Here is a 21,354-nt window from a genome sequence, read left to right on the forward strand (position 1 = left end):
TGAATAAGCCCCAGGGAAGGTGAAGGGAAGGGCCCAAGGCAACGCCCATGCGTATTGGTTGTGCAGGTTGTGCACTGCACAGGGCACCCATCTAAGACAGCACCATTGTCATTGTAGACATTGTAGATTTATATGTCTATTACGATAATTTTCTAGTGAGTGACAGCAAAGTGTCCTGAGCAAGGGGCAGCTTTTTCTAACTCACATAAAGGTGTCTAATGGGTATGAGAGGTTCTGTCTAGGGGTTTCCTGGCTTCAATGCCTAGAGTTTCCTCAACTTCTATAGCTCTTCCTTTTCTTAGAAATGCCAAAAGTTTAGTGACCAGATTATCCAAAACCAAAACTGATACACATGGTTGATGAACGATTTGTGTGTATGATTTATGTTTTCAGAAGACTTACAAAGATGAAATAAATCTTAAATTTAATTTAATTTAATCTATCTCATGAACTGTCCTTTTTACGAAAAAAAAGAAGTGACTTGACACCAGGACTACTTCAGAGAGTCACACCTGGTGGCCACTGTGGCCAGGGGTGACATAAATTTTACATGAACTTCCTACTTAAGCCACAGACTTCAGGAAAGTGAATATTAAAATGACTCATGAATGGCTGGCCCAGGACTATGGTCAGTGTGCCCCGCCCCTTTCTTTCCTTCCTTCCCTCTCCATGGTGACTTCATTAACTGAGCCAGCATCGACAGAAAGGAGTTCATTAAATGTTTGGTTGCCCTTCTCAGTTGGGAAGGTTTTAAGGATGTCTCAGCTTGGCTTCTAGCAGAAACATGAATGGAGACACCATGGCATAAAGGTGAAGGCATAAGTGTGGAGTTGGACAGACGGGTTTGAATTCTGCCCTGCGCCCTCCCTGCCTGACCTTGGGCAGATGACTTCAACCCTGGGCTCAGTCTCCTCATCTGTATAATCAAAGGAATAGCATTTAGTTTGTCGTGGAGTTGTGACATTTCAATAAGATAATGGATATAAGGTGCCTAGAAATGTTTCTCCAAAGTCAAGAGTTAGGAAATTTCTCCAGATGTTGTCACCTCCTTGGCCCCTCACAATTTATAACGATGGACCTCTTGAAATTGCAGGCAGAAGGAGCTTCTCTGGATGACATTTACATGATTGGAGTAAGTCTAGGAGCCCACGTAGCTGGGTTTGTTGGAAAGATGTACAATGGCCAGCTGGGAAGAATTACAGGTAAGGCTTCCTGTGAATGGGCACAGGATAACCAGACTGCCCAGGGTGTTCCCTGGGGGAGCATGATGCAGGCAATCCTAGTCCTTGGGTTCAAAGCCAGCTCTTCCAATTACTTAACCTCTCTGAGCAAATGTCTTCTTGTGCAAAGGGAAGACCATAGTAGTAATTGATCTTAGCAATATTAAATTTATTATTTAATAAAATAGGTGCAAAGCACTTTGTAAATTGTATATGCCATAGAAAAGATTGGTGGTGACTTTATTTCTCCTATGGCTAGAAAAACAGCTACATCCCATGGGGATTTTGCCCCGAGCAGATAGCCTTCTTCCTTTCATTTAATCCAAGATAGTTTGAACTATATACCTAATATATCCCCAGGCATAGCTGGAGCCTCATGATAGGAAAATGAGATGGGAATTATGTTGTCTGGAGCTTACTCTGTGAATATCGGCTTTCAGGCCAAAGCTGAATAAAAACCCTCAGAAACAACAGCAGGTGAAACTCCAAAGATTCCCTTGCTGTGTTCATTTGCCTAGTGTTCTGTAACTTTCCATAGCTACAGATGAAGGTCTGAGGGAGGCTTTCTCTTTCAGAGACTCAAGCCTTCCATACCTTTCCCAGAATCGATCCTTACATTGAGATAGCCATTCCAAATCTAGGAAATCTGGAAGGTAGATGTGAACAGAGGGAGGGAGGGGAGAGGTAAATGATTCAAACCAACGACATTTGGGAGGTAACCTTTTAGAGCCACAGGTCTGAATGTGCTACTTAATTTGACATGTGGCCCTGGGCATGTCCCCACCACCACCCCCTGCCCTAAATCTCTCTGTCCCTCTCACATACACACACACACCCACATTGGCCGGTGTCTCTTCTAACTCTGGTACTTGAGGTCACATTCTTTTTCCTGGCTATTTTTTTTCTCACTTTCACCCCAAAGGCCAAGGTTGCCCTTATCTTATTTACTTGCTTTCCTAGGGAAGCAAAGCTCTTTTTCAATTTTTTAAAATTATTACTATAATGTTTTAGAAAGCAGTATGTCTTTACTTTTTAAAAATTCATTTTCCTTTATGGGTACAGAGGACAGATGGCTCAAATGTGCTTGTTTTCCTTGTCTATTGGGAGCTTCTCCTCTGGGAGCTGGGACTTTTCCCAGTGGTGTGTTTAGAAGCTGATCAGCTCTCAAAAAAAAAGAAAAAAAAGATTTATAGCATTTGCTGATTTCCATGATGTAAATACTCCCACTGTGGCTGGTTTCAAGCTACTGACCTGACATCACTGACCACACAGTTTGGGAAGAGATAAGCAAACTGCTCTCCAGTGCTGGTGCTGGGGGGCTCTGGCCCACCACTGCCTTATTCTATCTACCCCCTAATTTTGCTCCTCAGCCGCCCAGTGAACCTGTTCCCACGACTACTTTGGATGGGAATGCAGTGTAACCTGGCCTCTGACCATGGAAATTCCCTGAGCCAACCTCCCTTCCACCCTGGGCCCACGTGGTCCTGCTCTGTGACCTGGACTCAGTCAACGGTCTGTGGCTCAATTTTCTGTCTCCTCTAAGGGACCCATGTTCTCCCAACTCCTCATCCTCTCTGACCCCCAAGGTCAATCTCACCTGTTACTAGAGCTATTTCAGGGGAAAAGCATTTCCCTTCTCCACTCACCTTCCACTGCCCTGCCAGAATGGAATCACTGGATCGAGGGGCGGGAATTTGGCCTGTTACCCAAGGCCATAATTCACTCCCAACTCCCAAGAACTGGGTGATTCTGCTTGTTGATTATCTAGACCAGAATGGCTGCTTCATCTCTTCCATTTCCCTTTTTTTCTTCTGCTCTTGCTTCTCCTTTTGCTCTCCAGGCACATCTCCTGGTATTACTTTTCATTAATTTCTTCAACAGAAGATGGAAGAAATGAATGGATTTAAAAACATTTCAAGTACCTACATCACTTGATAATGCACTAAATTTGATTCTTGCAAAAATCACCTTGGGGTGCTGGATACAATGCCGACTTGCTGAATTGGTATCTCTGGGCTTGGGGTCCAGGAGTCTGTACTTCCTTTATTTTTATTTTTTTTTTGGCCATGCTGTGAGGCATGTGGGATCTTAGTTCCCCCACCAGGGATCAAAACCATGCCCCCTGCAGTAGAAGCGTGGAGTCCTAACCACTGGACCACCAGGGAATTCCCGGTGGCCTGTACTTTTAACCAGAAGATGCAGGTGGTCTGAACACCATACTTTAAGAAATGACCACAAAGCTGTGTTGTCCAATATAGGAGCCACAAGCCACAGGTGCCACTGAGCACCTGAAATGTTGTTAATGCAAATCGAGACATGCGGTAAATGCAAAACACACACTGGAATTTGAAGGCTACGTACAAAAGAAGGGTATTAAAAAATTTCAAATTTTTTATATTGACTACATGTTGAAATAATTTTCTGCTATACTGGGTTAAATAAAATGTATTATTAAAGTCAATTTTCCTTGTTTCTTTTTACCTTTTTAAAGTGTGCTAGAAAATTTTAAATTATATATGTGGCTCACAGTATATTTCTATTGGACAGCACTGCCTTGGAGAGTTAGTTCATGGTGACCTTGGGGATAAGAGGCCCCTGAAAACGCATGCAAAATGTTTGACGTCTGTCCTGGGGAGAGGTCCACAGCTTTTATCAAATTCTCAAACTGGTTAATCTTGTAATCAGAGCCAGGGACTAGCTAGACACTTTTCTGGCGATCACAGAGCAACAAGAAAGAGCTCCATTTTGTCATTTTTGTTTCTATTCTATAATAATTTCAATATTCTGGATTCAGATCCCAGAGTGCTTTGGTAGGTCTTCTGAAGTAGCAATTAATTCTACCTCTATTTTGCAGATAAGGAAACTGAGGTTCAGAGAAGTAAAGTAACCTGCTTAAGATCACACAGCTGGTTAATGCTAGGTTTGGGGTTCCACGTCACATCCATCTGACTCCAATGGTCTCTGCTCACACAAAATATGCAGCTTTTTTTAGGGCAGTTTGTGATTTTTGGCTGACAGTGTAAGCTGATCATTTGCTATGACTTATCTCTAAGGACATCATATGTCCAAGTTTACTGTGACCATCCTCATTTGTGTCTTCTGTCCTGGCATAATTATTAATAGCAGCCTTATCACTTTCAAAATTGCCCTGGTTTGGATTTTATAGGGTAAGCCAATATATCTGCTGTGGATCTGGAGGTTGCTATAAACTGAGGCTCTCACTGTTCATTTTCTCAGACTGGAAATGGTGCTGTTTCATGTGAGGAGGGGGAGGCTTCCCCAGCAAGGTCTTTCCAAGGTTATGAGTTTCTCATTCTGTGCAGAGAATATCCTGTGGACTTGGGTACCTGGGTGTTGATCCACCTCCTCCCCACATCAGTTTCAGTTGGGAGCAGACAGAAGGGGAAGAAAAGCTGGGGGGTGGGGGAGTGGGGGAAACAGAGGGAGATAAAATAAGGGGGCAGATAAAGACATGCCTCAAGGAAGCAAGGGTGTTGGCCAGGGAGAAATGGAGAGATTGGGGCTAGAACCAGGACTGCTGAGGCAAAGATGCTATCTCTTGGATTTTATACCATGGGGGTGGGGGGGGTGGGGATAGGGGATGTCATTTAAAGTGACCTTCATAGATTAAAAACTCGGAGACATCCCTTGAAACCTTTTTCACTCCAGGTAAGTTTCTAGTTAGCAAGGTCTTTGGGATCCTCTGGTGTTTTGTTTTTAGTTTGTGGTTACATCATCATAGGAGCTGCTCTCTTGTTTTTACAGATGTTTCATAATAATGGTGAGGAATGTCCAGCTACCATTGACCAAGAGCAAGAAATCAGTTCAGGCCTTTATGGGGTGGGTTAATTTTGCAGGAACTGGCACCCACCTAATTTCCCTCTTCCATACCTAGTCTAATACCTGGCCTGACCAGTGAGTCTCACACTTTCCCACTCAGTTTGCCAAACCCAGTTCAATGAAACCAAAAGCTCAACAGAGAGAGGTGGTTGCACTGTGAGGCTGTGGTTGCATTGTGAGGCTGTGGCCCTGGCTAAGACACTTGACCTCCCTGAACCTCAGTTCATTCACCTGTAAAATGGGAATGACAATAGCTACCTTTCCTCCTTTGTGATGTGGACCAGGTGAGCCGGTAAATGTGAATAAAAATGGAAACAATAAAGGAGCTTTTTTAATAACAAGAAAGAAAAGTTGAGTGAAGTTTCTGGATTATTTAAAATGAGATAAAGATAAGTACAGTGTCTGCTTTTCATATGCACTCTTAGATGCTTTTTTCCTGAGGAACCAGTTTATTCCAGTCCCTGGTCCCCATATGTCTGTGCACTCCCTGCCGTGGAGCCCTGCACAAGGTATAGTACACCTCCAGATGGAGTCCGGATGAGTTCTCAGGGGGCACTGTGAGGGTAACCACCTTTAGTGTGGGAAAAGGCTATACAGGGCTGTGGAAAGGAGCCTGACACAGCAGGAGGGGAATGTGAGTGCTTGCCCACCCAAGGATTCCCCGAAGCCTGTGAGCCATCTTCGTGGGGAGGGAGCCAAAGCCCGGTTGCAGGTGACTCATGGCGTGGGGCTGCCAAGCCGACTCTGTTTTCCTTCCAGGTCTGGACCCTGCAGGCCCTTTATTCAATGGGAGACCTCCAGAGGACAGATTAGATCCCGGTGATGCACAGTTCGTTGACGTCATCCATTCTGACATTGATGGTAACATTCCTTGTGGGTCAGTGACCACCCACACCCTCACCCCCAGACTCCCAAAGAGTCTCCCGCTAGGGGGATTGTCATGCAGGGGTGGATCAGGTTCCTCTAGATTCCCTCTTTTCCTACCGGGCAAGTTTCCAAATCCACAAGAATACTGAAGGGAAGCTGCTTTAATGCAGGCACCCAGGATCTCCTGATGGAGTAGAGGTGCATTTCCCATTGTCTCCTGTTATTTTTAAAGTGATCATCTTGACCAGTCAACGACAGGCTGATTTGCATACCATGTGGACAAATGTTTCCATAAGTACAACTGGGTTTGGATGCATGATTCCCTGTTTTTGTTGGTTCTTTGTCATTATTTCCTTAAGCTGAAAGATATGTTTAAATGTTGTATCTCTCCACACAGAGCATTTCTGAATCACCTATAGGTCTCTAGCTCTCTGTGGATCTTCCTGGCTATTTCTATCTTTTATGGTGTTGATTTCATTTCTGGGATTGGGTACATGGCTTGGGGGTTGGGCTGATGTTACAGATGGGTCTTTATATCCAGATGTTTGGGAGAAGAGCTGGAGTAGGAACTTGGGGGAGGGCTGAGGGGACAGACCATAGTGGACACTTAATAGTACATCTCCTTTGTGATACAACCACCTGAAACACCCTTGACTGCCTATTGTGGGCACTCTGGTGTGGTATTCAGCAATTGTTTGCCTTAGAAGAAGTGTCTCTGTGAAATAGCTGTGTTCTTACTATGCAGTTTGCAAAGTATTACCTTACTTAGGTGCAGTACCTCAATGTTATTTTAATGTTTGACGGCACAGAGTAATTTATTTTTTGTTCTTGGAGAGGGCAAATTTTGAAGGAAAAATATCTTTGCAGTCAAGGCAGGTGTGGACTCAAATCCCAGGTTTGGTTCTTTCTGGTGGTATCATGTTTGGTCCATAAGTCCTCCAAGCCCCAGAATCTTCATGTGTAACTTACTTCATCTGAATTTACCAATGCCTACTTTTCAGACATTGTGAAAATTAGAAGAAATCTGTGTAAAACCCCTAGTGTCACACCCACAGACACATGTAGTTTCCTGAACATATAATAGCTATTATCATTATTGCAATGATACACTATATATGTGTTTATACATATATATACATACATACATATGTATAATCTTTTTTTTTTTTTTTTTTGGCCACACTACACGGCATGTGGGATCTTAGTTCCCTGGCCAGGGATTGAACCAATGCCCCCTGTGGTGGAAGCGTGGAGTCTTAACCACTGGACCACCAGGGAAGATCCTGTATAATCTTTTTTTTTTTTTTTTTTTTTTGTGGTACGCGGGCCTCTCACTGTTGTGGCCTCTCCCATTGCGGAGCACAGGCTCCGGAAGCGCAGGTTCAGCGGCCATGGCTCACGGGCCCAGCCGCTCCGTGGCATGGGGGATCTTCCCGGACCAGGGCTCAAACCCGCGTCCCCTGCATCAGCAGGCGGACCCTCAACCACTGCGCCACCAGGGAAGCCCCCCTGTATAAACTTTTAATCAAGCATTTTACTGATTACTTTGGAGTTACAAGGTTAAAGAGAATAAGCAATTATTAAATCTATAATTTTCTAGGTCCCCATTTTCTAGAAGAGTTTCCAATCTTTTAACTATCCTAGATCCCCAAATTTTAAAGGTTTCTCCTACTAAGTAAAGGTTCATTTTTTCCTGTTTCTTATTCATTAAAGACTTACACACATGTAATTAGAGGCTCAGGAAGCACCTAGCAATGAGTGTTCCAGCCAAATATAAACAGGAAACATATCATTTTATCAGCCATGCAGTGAATGAGTGACCAAACTCTCTTACAGTTTCAGAAATATGGGAAGTAAATTCTGTTACCAGCTTCATAGTCTCCTACTTGGAAATCACTGCTTTCTAACTAACTATCTGGCTAACTTTGGACAAAATATTTAAATAGGTTTAACGACAACAACAGCAGCAAAGACAAGAATGAGACAATCTCTGCCTATATCCTAAACAGGCAAATGAGCTGTGAGATGGGAAAAGTTCAAAGCAGTATAAAAGCCTAGTATATTGCCTTTTAGCACTGGGCTACAGGGAACCATTAGGAAACATAGACTTCTACCCAAACGGAGGATTGGATCAACCTGGTTGCCCCAAAACAATATTTGGAGGTAAGTGCAGATACTTTATATTTTGTAAAATAGTGGTTTAAAAAGGCGTATTTTAAAAATCTGATATCATCCTATGTGAAATCGTTTTTAATCAGAAACAAATTTCCTGAGAAGATAGAGGTGGTATAAATATAAATTATAAATTAAACATTATTACTCAAATATACTACTTAAAAAAAATAACCATATGATTAAAAGCGATTTTGAATTCTCTCTCTCTCTTGAAAAGGTGTGTCTTTGACCTAGAAATTACACATTTGGAAATCTCTCCTAGAGAAATAATGGAAAATGTAGACAAAAATCAGAGTGAAGATATTCAATATGGCATTGTTTATAATAGTTAAGTTTTTAGAAATAATCTAAATGTCCAACATAGGAGAATTATTAAATAGTATGGTGCATCCTACACAAAGGAATGTAATTCTTAAAAACCATATTGTCAGATTAATGAAAATGCTTACAATATGATGTTAAATGAAAAATACACAAATTATACAGTATAATCCCAATTTGTTTTTTAAATGTATATTTGTACATGTGTAAGTGCAGAGAAAAACACTAAACATAAGTGCTCCAAATAATTATGAGTGGTGATCTCTGGATGTTGGATTTCTAGGTAATTTTTGCATCATAATTTGCTATTATTTTTTATTTTCTAAATGAGCATGTATTAGTTTTATAACGAGAAAAAACTCACAAAACAAAAATGGGTAGTTGGAGGGCAACATTAAAGTGTGGTGGGGGACAGAATTAAAAAAACCCACCCTGGGCTTCCCTGGTGGCACAGTGGTTAAGAATCCGCCTGCCAATGCAGGGGACACGGGTTTGAGCCCTGGTCCAGGAAGATCCCACATGCTGCGGAGCAACTAAGCCCGTGAGCCACAACTACTGAGCCCGTGTGTCATAACTACTGAGTTCGCGTGCCAAAACTGCTTAAGTCCATGCGCCTAGAGCCCGGGCTCTGCAACAAGAAAAGCCACTGCAATGAGAAGCCCGCGCACCACAACAAAGAGTAGCCCCCGCTCACCGCAACTTGAGAAAGCCCGTGCACAGCAACAAAAACCCAATGCAGCCAAAAATTAACATAAAACAAAAAACAACGCCCCCGCCAAGTGCTCTGAATCTGTATTTCACCATCGTTAGAGACAATTAAGCAATCATGGAAATAATTCTAGAAAAAGATGATCTTGTTCCAAAATGGTAGCTGTATATGGCTCAATGGGAATGATGTAGTGTTTGAAAATGATCCAGATGAAATGACATAAGTAGGGCCAATCACATTGTACCATAAATGGTGTGTATTCAAATCCTGTCCTGTGTGCTGTAATGTAACTACATCCATGAGCAGCCAAAGATAATGTGCTTTGCTTACAAAGGACATCCTCTGTAGCATTATTAACTTCATTGTTTCTGCAAGTGGAAGTTCCAGGAACAATAATTAAATGTCGACTTGTCAGATTTTACTCCAGTCCAGCTTGGCCCCATGCTTCTCCTCTGTCACCCAGTTTATTTCTTTATGTCCTCCACTGATCTCTTCTATGGGCATATGTGGACTCCGGAGAAAGAAGAAACATTGATCTGACTCCAGCTCCCAGTGCCTCTCCAAACTACTAGCTCACAATCACAACTCCTCTTTCCATGGGGTTCACTGTCTGCTATTGAGATCCTTACCTCCTTTGATTACCCATCTTTGGGACCCAGTTCCTGTTTCTGAATGACTTCATCGTCTGACCCATCAACCTTCTGATGAACCTCTCTGATGTTTTGTACTGAAGTCCTTCATCAGCTCCAACTCTTCTGATGGCCACCTCTGTGCCTCATCCGCTTCCTCTCTCACCATCACATCACATGGCACCCACCAAGAATTAACTTGAGGCTTGTGTCTCACCTCTTCTTGCCCACTTACAGCTTCCAGTGCCACCTCCTATTGTTCAGCTCCTCTCACTTCACCCTTCACCTTTGGAGCAGAAATGGAGCCCTTGCCACTTGTCTGCTCTCATGAATGCCCTGTGCACCCCCAGGCCCTTAGGTCTCTGCCATGTCAGCCCCCATCTTTGCTTGGGCACATTCTGGAGAAGTCATGGAGTCTTGTTGATCAAGTACAAGGTCCAGGCAAACTTGTTAACTTCTCCATGGCCCCCAATAATGCCAGAAAAGCCTCATACGCATCTCTTGCGGACTCCCTATGGTCACTCCTCATGCTTCTATTCCAAATACCGCCCCAGCTATAAACCCTCACCTCTTAGAGCTGAGCTAGATTTGACTTTTGTACCTAGATCAAGGTCCCACCCGAAGGAGCCATTTTATCTATCCTAACCTTAGATCACAAAGTTGGTCTTTACATTCATTTCCCCATCTGACCCAAGGTGGAAGCATCGCCCCATCCTTTTTCACAACTATCTCCTCTCCTTGCCCTCATTGGGGATCTTCCTCTACAAACTGCTCCCCAATGCCGTCTTTCTCTCATGTATTTACTGGTTTAAATGTGCTTGCCTTCTGCTGAAAACCTCTGGTGGATCTCTGACTACCACTGACATTTCCTCTTCCTTTCACTGACAAAGGAAGGACAAGGTCAAGTCCTTTAACCTCTCTGAGTCTCAATGTCCTGCTAGGTAAAATGGGGGTAATCATGCCTATCTTCTTGTCTCCTGCCATTTGTCAGCATGAATCCTGATCTATTGGTTTTATAAGGATTAAATGGAATCAAGTACATTGAAGCTGTTAGCACAGTGCCTGATGTAGGGGACATGATAAATTATGTGTATAAACAATATGCGAGGCACTATTTATTACTAAATGCTACAACTGCTCTACTCTTTGATCATTCCTTTTACAACCCAGGAATGCAGTATTTTAAGTGTGACCACCAGAGGTCCGTGTACCTGTACCTTTCTTCGCTGAGAGAGAACTGCACCATCACCGCGTATCCCTGTGACTCCTACCGGGATTATAGGAACGGCAAGTGTGTCAACTGTGGCATATCACAGACGGAGTCCTGCCCACTTCTGGGTAAGTCCAGTAAGCAGTTTCCCACTCTTAGCTCCCACAAAGAGCTAATTTCTGGTAGAATCCTAGTACCATTTTACCATCTAAAAATGGGCCTGAAAATCCTGTGTTTTTAAAAAACTTACTTAGTTTTTTCTAGCCAATTTGTTCTGTGAAGTACTCTGGGGTCTCCTAATAATAAAGAATGTTAGAAAGGCAATCTATATAGGATTTCATCCAGAAGGTAGTGCCACCTCCCTGTATACTTTATTCTAGCAAGAAAAAGAAGGTTCCAGAAGACTTTCCAAGCTCACCCAGGCACAGTCACCTTATGTAGTCTACTCCTGTGGGGACAGGAGCACTCTCTCCAGGCATACAACCTCTCTGCTGGGGGAGGGTTTGGCAAAGCGACCCCTCTAACAAATTGTGTCTGTAAATGCCCTCATGCCACACTCTGGTGCTGTGTGCATGGACACATACAGGGGTGGGCTGGGGTAATAGACACCGTGGAGACTGCTTGGATATTTGCTAAGCATTAGTGGAAATATTCTGGGTGGTGGAGACTTTGCAACTGGATGGTCATGAGAATTCTCTGATTGTACCCAAAGGAAAGACTCAAGTTAACATCAGGGCATGCTATAGACAAGGGGTTCTCAGACTTGACTGTGCATTTGAATCATCTACGGAGCTTTTAAAAAATACTGATGCCTGGGTTCCACTCCAGATCATTAAGTCAGAATGTGGAGGCCACTCCCTAGCAGTGGGGACAGAGGAGAGAGAGAGGCCCCAGGGATGGCCCTCAGCCTCACTCCTGTAGGCACGTGATGAAGGAGGACATTTCCCTGCCTGTTGACAGAGTAACACAGCAATTCCAAGTTCTCTGCACTTCAGGGGCCCAATCACAGTTCTTCAAGGAAGCACATCGCTTTCCAAAAGTGATGCTGTTCTAGGTATAAACCTGAATCTGTTTTAAATAATCTAGAAAATGAATTGCTGGAATATATCAGTGCTATTTTTAATCTACCCAGTGTGTGTCACTCCCCACAATCCCACCCCTGCTACTGAGGACCAGGGCTGGTGATGTAATGTCAATAGATAGGGGGAAAAGCCACTGGAGGGTCCTTTGGCAAGTGGGTACGTGGGGGATTGTCTCAATGGTGGTGGCAGTCAAACCCGCTGTTCTCACTATCTCCTCCATTGCTTTTCCATTTATATAATACATGTTAATGTTACACTTTTCTGACTTATTTTATAGGCTACTATGCTGATAATTGGAAAGACTATTTAAGGGAGCGGGATCCTCCTATGACTAAAGCGTTCTTTGACACAGCTGAGGAGAAACCCTTCTGCAGTGAGTGGTGAATGTGCTTGCTTGCTGTTGCCCAGCTCTTCTAGTTTTGGAATGGCTGAGTCTCAGCTTCCTGGCTACTTCTTGGCAAATGAAGGCCATGGTGAAGCATGGACTTTGGAGTTGGAAGGACCTAGGTTGAATCCTGACTCTCCTACATAATAGCTGTGTGACCAAGACATTTAACTTCTCTGAGTCTCAATGTCCTGCTTGGTAAAAGGGGGATAATCATGCCTATCTTCTGAGTTATAAGGATTAAAAGCTCAACAAATCATAGTTGTTAGCCTCACTGGATGGCCATTCTAATCACTAAGATCTTCCAGAAAATTTGCTTGAGCCCCAAGAGACGTGAAATTGTGGTTAGGAAAAATCAGGTGTCAGCCACATCTATGGGCCAGTTCCAGCTCCAAAACTAAAACAGTGACCTTCTAAAGACATTGAGAGTTTGGGTATTCAAGATGGGAGCTAAATGGGGCAGCAGATGATCAGATGCCCCGGGAAGCAAGTAGGAATTTTCCTGGGCAGATGTACATCTTACAATCTTATCCCCCCTTTTCACTTTTCTTGGGAGCAACCCTTATAAAAGAGGTTGCACATCACCAGGTTTCCCTCCTTCTTTGGAATCATGAGTGGCAGCCCAGGGTTTGGTGTCTGCCCAATCCAAATGGGGCAAGCCCCTGAGTAATAATGGGCCATGAAATGGCAACCCCATGGCTGACCTTATTCCCTAGTGGGACTGTCATTTCCCTGAGCCTCTTTCCCCTTCTCTGCAAGTCTGACCAAGAGATAGCAAATCTGACTATCATGGTGGGATCCCCGTCTTCCCAGAGCATCCTTGACCTTCGGGAGCAGAGAGTAGGGAGGAAGAATAGTTCTCTGGATACGTTACGTGCTCTCGTTTATTCAGTAGGAATTAATGGATATCCATAGGTATTACTGCTGGGATTACAAAGAGGAATAACCATCCCTTCCTAGTTACCGTTGTAGTATATTTTAGCTTTTTTAAAAACCCCATAAGACGTTATACAGGCAATATTTGTACAGATGTACACATATGTTTACCACTTTTTGGTTATCATTTTTCTTACATTTTGTAAATAGAGTGTGTTAACTAATGATGAGAGAATACCAGAGCATGATAAGAGCTCTGAGAGAGACCTGACTTAGTCTGAGGGTCAGTGAAGGCCTCCTGGAGGGAGTGCATTCAGCTGGAACCTGAAGGATGAATTGGCAAAGGGGGCAAAGTAAGAGTGTCCAAGGTGGGGAAAGGCCCAGAAGCAAGAGAGAGCATGGCAGTGCAGGTGGTGTGGCATGACTGGGGAGGAGATGAGGGAGGCTGGGTAGGCTGGTGGACATGGCCCAGATTGAAGAAGACCTTGACAGCTGTGGAGGGTCTCTACATGGCCCCCTATTTGGTTTATTCTAAAATGGGCAGGGATTGAAGTGAACCAATCATACTTGCCGGTAGGCCATGAGATTTCAGTCGATAAGGTGGAAACACTGATCCAAGAGTGATGCCTACACATGGCAACTGCATACCACTGAGTCCTGCCATCACTCAGGCCATCTTTACCAAAGAGAATAGAAAAAAATATTAGAAAATTCTGCCCTGGATCTTTGCAGAAAAACTAGAGGAAGAGAAAAGGAGACTCAGTTATTAGGGAGGTTGGGTTTTTACGAATTGAACCTTCAGGAAAGAAGTTGGTAATATTCTTCTCTTACCATGTTCTCTCCCTGTTTTGTAGTATATCATTACTTTGTGGATATTATAACTTGGAACAAGAACATAAGAAGAGGATCCATTACAATCAAATTGAGAGACAAAGCTGGAAACACCACAGAATCCAAAATCAATCAGTAAGTTGGGCTGGGATTCTTTGCAGCTTGCTATTTCCTTTCTTGCTCAGAGAAATTAAATCCCAAACATATCTACTTTTTAATTATAGGTCTGTATGCGTCTTTGGGGATATATTGCTAAGTTACTTTTTTTTTTTTTTTTTGCTTAGTTACTTCTTGTGGCTCTTGATCTTTCAGGCTCTTTACAAATGGAATTGGTACAGGAATTTTTTTCCTTCTTTCTTTCCTTCCCTCCCTCCCTCCTTTCCTTCCTTCCTTCTTTCCTTCCTTCCTTCTTTCCTTCCTTCCTTCTTTCTCCCTCCCCCCTCCCTCCTTTCTTCTCTCCTCCTTCCTTCCTTTGCATAAACATTTAATTTCAAAAGTCATCCCTGCTAGCTATAAATGATTTAAACAGTAAAGAATTATGTAACATAAAAGCACAAACCTTGCCCCATCCCAACAATCCCATGCCCAAAGGCACCCACTCACATACACACGTTTCTATTCTTTTCTGAGCTCATAATATACATATATACATAAATATATTTCTGACACTCAGAAAATCTAATTTGCAATAGAAAATTGGAAACACCCTAAAAATCCAATGATGGGGAAATTGTTAGTTTCCATATAATAAAATAGTACTCAAACTCTGAAGTTATTTATAAAACATTAAATGAAATGCTTATAATGTACTAAGTGAAAAAATGCAGGATATAAAATTATATAAAGTATAAAATTAGCTCAACACTGTAAAAATAATGAAAAAGAAACATGACAAAACATGTTAGATTGCCCCTTGGGTGGTAGGAATGTGAGTGCTTTTTAAAGTTTCTCTTTATTTTTCAATTTGCTGTGCTGTTGTATATATATAGTTTTAAAATAATGAATAATTTTTTTCATGTTACATTTATAATCAGGAAAAAGGGGAAAAAAACCCCAAACCCTTTAGTGTAAGCAAAGGAATTTGAGGCTCCTTTCATTCATTTACTTAGGAGATGTTTCCTGGGTCCTATTATCTACTAGACACTTGGGTTGTCTCTTGGCCTCATCCATAGAGTACCATGTAGATGGTCATCTGAAACTGGCAATCGCCTTCTGGGCTCACTGTGTAGATAAATAAGGAAGGTGTGGGTGCGGGGTTTGGAAGTGACTTTTTTTTGGCTGCACCACATGGCTTGTGGGATCTTAGTTCACTGACCAGGGATTGAACCTGGGCCCTCAGCAGTGAAAGCGCAGAGTCCTAACCACTGGACCGCCAGGGAATTCCCTGGAAGTGACTTTTTAAAATGCATCCTTGGATCATAATAATAACAGCCTTTGTTTACTGAACCAAGCACATTACAGACATTGGTTAATGTAATTCTCACTAAAACCCTGTGAAGTAGTATTACTATCCCTATTTTTTTAAATTAATTAATTTTATTTATTTTTATTTGTGGCTGTGTTGTGTCTTCGTTGCGGTGCGTGGGCTTCTCATTGCGGTGGCTTCTCTTGTTGTGGAGCACGGGCTCTAGGCGCGTGGGCTCAGTAGTTGTGGCTCACAGGCTTCAGTAGTTGTGGCTCGCAGGCTTCAGTAGTTGTGGCTCTCAGCCACTAGAGCGCGGGCTCAGTAGTTGTGGTGCATGGGCTTAGTTGGTCCGCGGCACGTGGGATCTTCCTAGACTAGGGCTCGAACCCATGTCCCCTGCATTGGCAGGCGGATTCTTATCCACTGTGCCACCAGGGAAGCCCCTATCATCCCTATTTTATAAATGAGGAAACTGAGGCTCACAGAGGGCAAGCAGTTTGGCCGATATCACACTCCCTTCAGCACCGATGTCCCGAAACCCATAGTGGGGCAGCATTTTCAGGGAGGGAACCACTAAGGGGCCGCATCTTGAGAAACCAGCCTCAGGTAGTTTATAGCATCAATGAGGAAGGTGGGCAGAGACCTCATCTGGAGAGTCTAAGAAACAGCAGGGGAGACTGTGCAGTTATATGAGGAGCACTCACTCAGCAAAATTTGGGTATTCGTGCCAATAATTGGTTACATATTTGCTCTGCATATGTCTTAGAAATTTGAATTTCATATAGCGAATTTCTCCCAAGTAGGAATTCCTAAAGTTGGAGGCTTGTTTCTTGATTAAGATAGAGACCTTAACATCTTTATTTTAGTCATGTTTAGTCATTCCTATTTTAGTCATGTTTGTGAAAAAGTCATCACTGATCAGAGAATATATGGGAGAAAAGGAAAGAGTTGTTCTATTTCATGGTAAGATTATGGACACTTTTCTCTTTTTTGCCAGGTAAACTTGAACATTTTAGTGTTTAGTATTTTTATGATTTAAGAAAATGGAAATAATAATATTAGAATATGTACCCTGAGCTTATTCAGTCTTACCAGTCTATGGGTTACAAATGAAGTCACATTCAAGGATATTATCTGCCTGTTGACTCTCCCTGTATATGTGTTTTAGATATATTTCTTTTTTTTAACCTTAAAAAAATTGAGATATAATTCACATACCATAAAATTCACCTTTTTAAAGTTTATAATTCAGGGGGTTTTAGTATATTTACAAAATGTGAAACCATCAGTACTATCTAATTTCAGAACATTTTCGTCATCTCAAAAAGAAACCCCATACTTGTTAGTAGTAATTCCCCATTCCTCCCTCCTGTCCAGCCCCTGCCAACCACTAATTTGCTGTCTCTATAGATGTACCTATTCTGGGCATGTCATATAAATGGAATCATACAATATGTGGTCTTTTGTGTCTGACTTTCTTTAAAAATTTTATTTATTTATTTATTTTTGGCTGTGTTGGGTCTTCGTTGTTGTACGTTGTCTTTCTCTGGTTGCAGCAAGCGGGGGCTACTCTTCATTGAGGTGCGCGGGCTTCTCATTGTCGTGGCTTCTCTTGTCGTGGAGCACAGGCTCTAGACACGTGGGCTTCAGTAGTTGTGGCACGTGGGCTCAGTAGTTGTGGCTCACGGGCTCTAGAGCGCAGGCTCAGTAGTTGTGGCACACAGGCTTAGTTAATCTGCAGCATGTGGGATATTCCTGGACCAGGGATCAAACCTGTGTCCCCTGCATTGGCAGGTGGATTCTTAACCACTGCACCACCAGGGAAGCCCTTGTGTCTGGCTTTTTTTTTGGATTTGCATGTTTTCAAGATTCATCCATGTGTAGCATTCATCAGGACTTCGTTCCTTTTTATGGCTGAACAATATTCCATCGTATGAATATTCTACATTGTATTTTTTTTTTTTTTTTTTTGCTGTACATGGGCCTCTCACTGCTGTGGCCTCTCCCGTTGCAGAGCACAGGCTCCGGACACGCAGGCTCAGCGGCCATGGCTCACGGGCCCAGCTGCTCCGCGGCATGTGGGATCCTCCCAGACCGGGCCACAAACCCGTGTACCCTGCGTCGGCAGGCGGACTCTCAACCACTGCGCCACCAGGGAAGCCCTACATTGTATTTTGATCCACTGACCTCTGGCCCAGATGCACCACTGTGCTCACACATACCACATTTTAAATATCCATTCACCAGTTGATGGATATTTGGGTTTTTTCCACTTTTTGGCTATTATGAATAATGCTACTATGAACATATATGTACATGTTTTTGTGTGGACATATGCTTTCATTTCTCTTGGGTATATACCTAGGAATGGAATTTCTGGATCATAGAGGCCTTTGTGTTTAACCTTTTTAAGGAACTCCCTGCCAAGTTGTTTTCCAAAAGGACTGCACCATTTTACATTCCCTCCAGCGATGTATGAGAGTGCCAGTTTCTTCACATCCTTGCCAACACTGTTATTGTCAGTCTTTAAAAGTTGTTTTTTCTTTTTAATCATGATAAAGAAGCATACAGTAAAAAACCCCATAAAGTGTACCAACTTAATCATGTTTAAGTGTAAGTTCTTTCGTAAGTATATTCACATTGTTGTGAAACAGCTCTCCAGAACCTTTTCATCTTGCAAAATCTGAAACTCTACATCTATTAAATAACAATTCCCATTTCCCCCACCCCCATCCCCTAGCAACGACTATTCTACTGTTTTTATGAATTTGACTACTTTAGATACATCATATGAGTAGAATCATACAGTATTTGTCTTTTTGTGATTGACTTATTTCACCTAGCATAATGTCCTCAAGTTTTGTCCATGTTATAGCATGTAACAGGATTTCTTTCCTTTTTAAGATTGAATAATATTCCATTGTATGTATATATCACATTTTGATTATCCATTCATACATGTCTGTCTTTTGTTACAGCCATTCATGTGGGCATTACATGATATCTCACTGTGGTTTTGATTTGTAATTTCCTAATGATTAATGATGCTGAGTATCTTTCATATGCTTGTAGACCATTTGTAGAGCTTTTTGGAGAAATGTCTATTCAGATCCCTTAGCCATTTCTTTTCCTTTTAAACAGACTTTATTTTTTAGAGCGGTTTTAAGTTCACAGCAAAATTGAGCAGAAAGTACACAACTTTCCCACATACTCCCTGCCCCACATAGGCACAGCCTCCCTCAGTACCAAAATCTGGTACCAGAGTAGTACATTAGCTACAACTGAAGAATCTACATTGATATGTCATTATTACCCTAAGTCCATAGTTTACATTAGGGTTCACTGTTGGTGTTGTGCATTTTCTGAGTTTTGTCAAATGTATAATGACATATGTCTATCATTATAGGATCACGGAATGGTTTCACTGCCCTAAAAATCTGTGCTCCCTCCCTATTCAAATCTATTCATCCCTCCCTCCCGCCAACCTCTGGCAACCACTGATTTTTTTTTTTACTGTTTTCATAGTTTTGCCTTTTCCAGAATGTCATGTAATTGGAATCATACAGTATGTAATCTTTTCAGATCGGCTTCTTTCACTTAGTAATATAAGCATTTAGAGTTCCTCCTTTTCTTTTCTTTTTTTTTTTAATGGCTTGACAGCTCATTTCCTTTTGGCACTAAATAATGTTCCATTGTCTGATGTATCACAGTTTATCCACTCACCTACAAAAGACATCTTGGTTGCTTCCAAGTCTTGGTAGTTTTGAATAAAGCTGTTATAGACATCTGGGTGCAGGTTTTTGTGTGCCTTACCCATTTTTAAACTAAGCTAATTATCTTTTTATTGTTGAGCTGCAAGAGTTCTGTGTATATTCTGGATACAACTCCTTTATAGTTTTAGGTCTCACATTTAGGCCTTTCATCCATTTGGAGTTAATTTTTGCATGTGATGTGAGGTAAGGGGCTTCTACTTCATTCCTTTGCCTGTGAACATCCAGTTGTCACAGCATCATTTATTGAAAAAATTCTTCTTTCTCCATGAATTGTCTTGAGACCCTTGTCTAAATCAATTGACCGGGAACGCCCAGGTGGTCCAGTGGTTAGGACTCTGTGCTCTCACTGCCGAGGGCCCAGGTTCAATCCCTGGTCGGGAACTAAGATCCCACAAACCGCACAGCATGGTCAAAAAAAAAATTCCATCCACCATAAATGTAAGAGTTTACTTCTGGACTCTCAATCTATTCCAGTGATTGATATATCTTATCTTTATGCAAGTACCACATTGTCTTATAGCTTACTGTAGCATTACTGTATCTTTATAACAAAATTTGAAATCAGGAAGTATAAATCTCCCAACTTTGGTATTTTTCAGAACTGTTTTGTTATTCTGGGTCTCTTGAATTTCCATATAGATTTGAGGATCAGTTTGTCAATTTCTGTGAAAAAACAAAAGAGGCAGCTGGGACTTTGAGAGGGGTTGTCTTGAATCTGCAAATCAATTTGGGGAGTACTGCTGTATTAACCATAGTAAGTCTTCCAATCCATGAACATGGACATGGTATCTTTCATTTATTTAGGTCTTACTTAACTTCTTTCAGTGATGTTTTATAGTTTTCAGTGTACAAGTCTTGCACTTTTGTTAAATTTAATCCAAGTATTTTACTCTTTTTTATGTTACTGTAAATTGAATTCTTTCCATAATTTCATTTTAGATTATTCATTGATGGTGTACAGAATTACAACTGACTGATCTTGTATCCTGCAACCTTGCTAACTCATTAGAGGACTCAGTAAGATGTTCTATGTACAAGATCAGGTCATCTGCAAATAGAGATAGTTTTACTACTTTCTTTCCAATCTGAATGTCTTTTTTTCCCCCGCCTTTTCTTGTCTAACTGACCTGGCTAGAACTTCTTTCTAAGCTGAATAGAAGTGGCAAGAGACAGCCTTGTCTTGTTCCTCATCTTTGGGAGAAAACATTCAGTCTTTTAATATTAAGTACATATTAACTTCTTTGTTTTGTAGATGCCTTTTATCAGGTTAGGGAATTTCCTTCAATTCCTAGTTTCTTGAGTATTTTTATATTGAAGGGATATTGGATTTTCTCAAATGCTTTCTCTGCATGTATTGAGATAACCATTTGTTTTTGTTCTTAATTCTATTGATATGGTGTATTAAAATAATTGATTTTTGCATGTTAAATCCACTTTGCATTCTGGGATAAATCCCACTTGGTTAAGGTATATAATCATTTTTATATTTTGCTGGATTTGGTTTGCTAGTTTTATTTGACTTTTTTGAATTTATATTCATAAGACATATTGATCTTTAGTTTTCTTTTTGTGTGTGATGTCTGGTTTTGATATCAGGATAATACTGGTGTCACAGAATGAGTTGAGAAGTGTTTCCTCCTCTTCTATTTTTTTTTTTTTTTTGGAGGAGTTTGTGAAGAATTTGGTGTTAATTCTTCTTTAAATATTTGGTAGAGGGGCTTCCCTGGTGGCGCAGTGGTTAAGAATCCACCTGCCAATGCAAGGGACATGGGTTTGAGCCCTGGCCCCAGAAGATCCCACATGCCGCAGAGCAACTAAGCCCCTGTGCCACAACTACTGAGCCTGAGCTCTAGAGCCCGCGAGCCACAAGTACTGAGCCCATGGGCCACAACTACTGAAGCCTGCGTGCCTAGAGCCCATGCTCCGTAACAAGAGAAGCCACGACAATAAGAAGCCCGCGTACCGCAAGGAAGTCCCAACACCGCCATAAATAAATAAATAAATTAATTAAAAAGTGTTAAAAAAAATTTG

General features: G+C 41.8%; 1 protein-coding gene across 1 annotated transcript in view; it reads left to right on the forward strand.

Moving 5' to 3' along the window:
- The window catches only part of LIPH (lipase H), a 45,111-nt gene that overhangs the window by 15,432 nt on the left and 8,325 nt on the right, over positions 1-21,354 (forward strand). The window contains exons 3-8 of the mRNA XM_070045395.1: positions 1,094-1,202; positions 5,820-5,921; positions 8,001-8,090; positions 10,932-11,099; positions 12,331-12,426; positions 14,169-14,280. Coding sequence (XP_069901496.1) covers positions 1,094-1,202; positions 5,820-5,921; positions 8,001-8,090; positions 10,932-11,099; positions 12,331-12,426; positions 14,169-14,280 — 677 coding nt within the window. The remainder of the gene's footprint in view (positions 1-1,093; positions 1,203-5,819; positions 5,922-8,000; positions 8,091-10,931; positions 11,100-12,330; positions 12,427-14,168; positions 14,281-21,354) is intronic.

The sequence above is a fragment of the Globicephala melas genome, chromosome 4 (genome assembly GCF_963455315.2).
Source record: "Globicephala melas chromosome 4, mGloMel1.2, whole genome shotgun sequence".
Lineage (NCBI taxonomy): Eukaryota > Metazoa > Chordata > Mammalia > Artiodactyla > Delphinidae > Globicephala > Globicephala melas.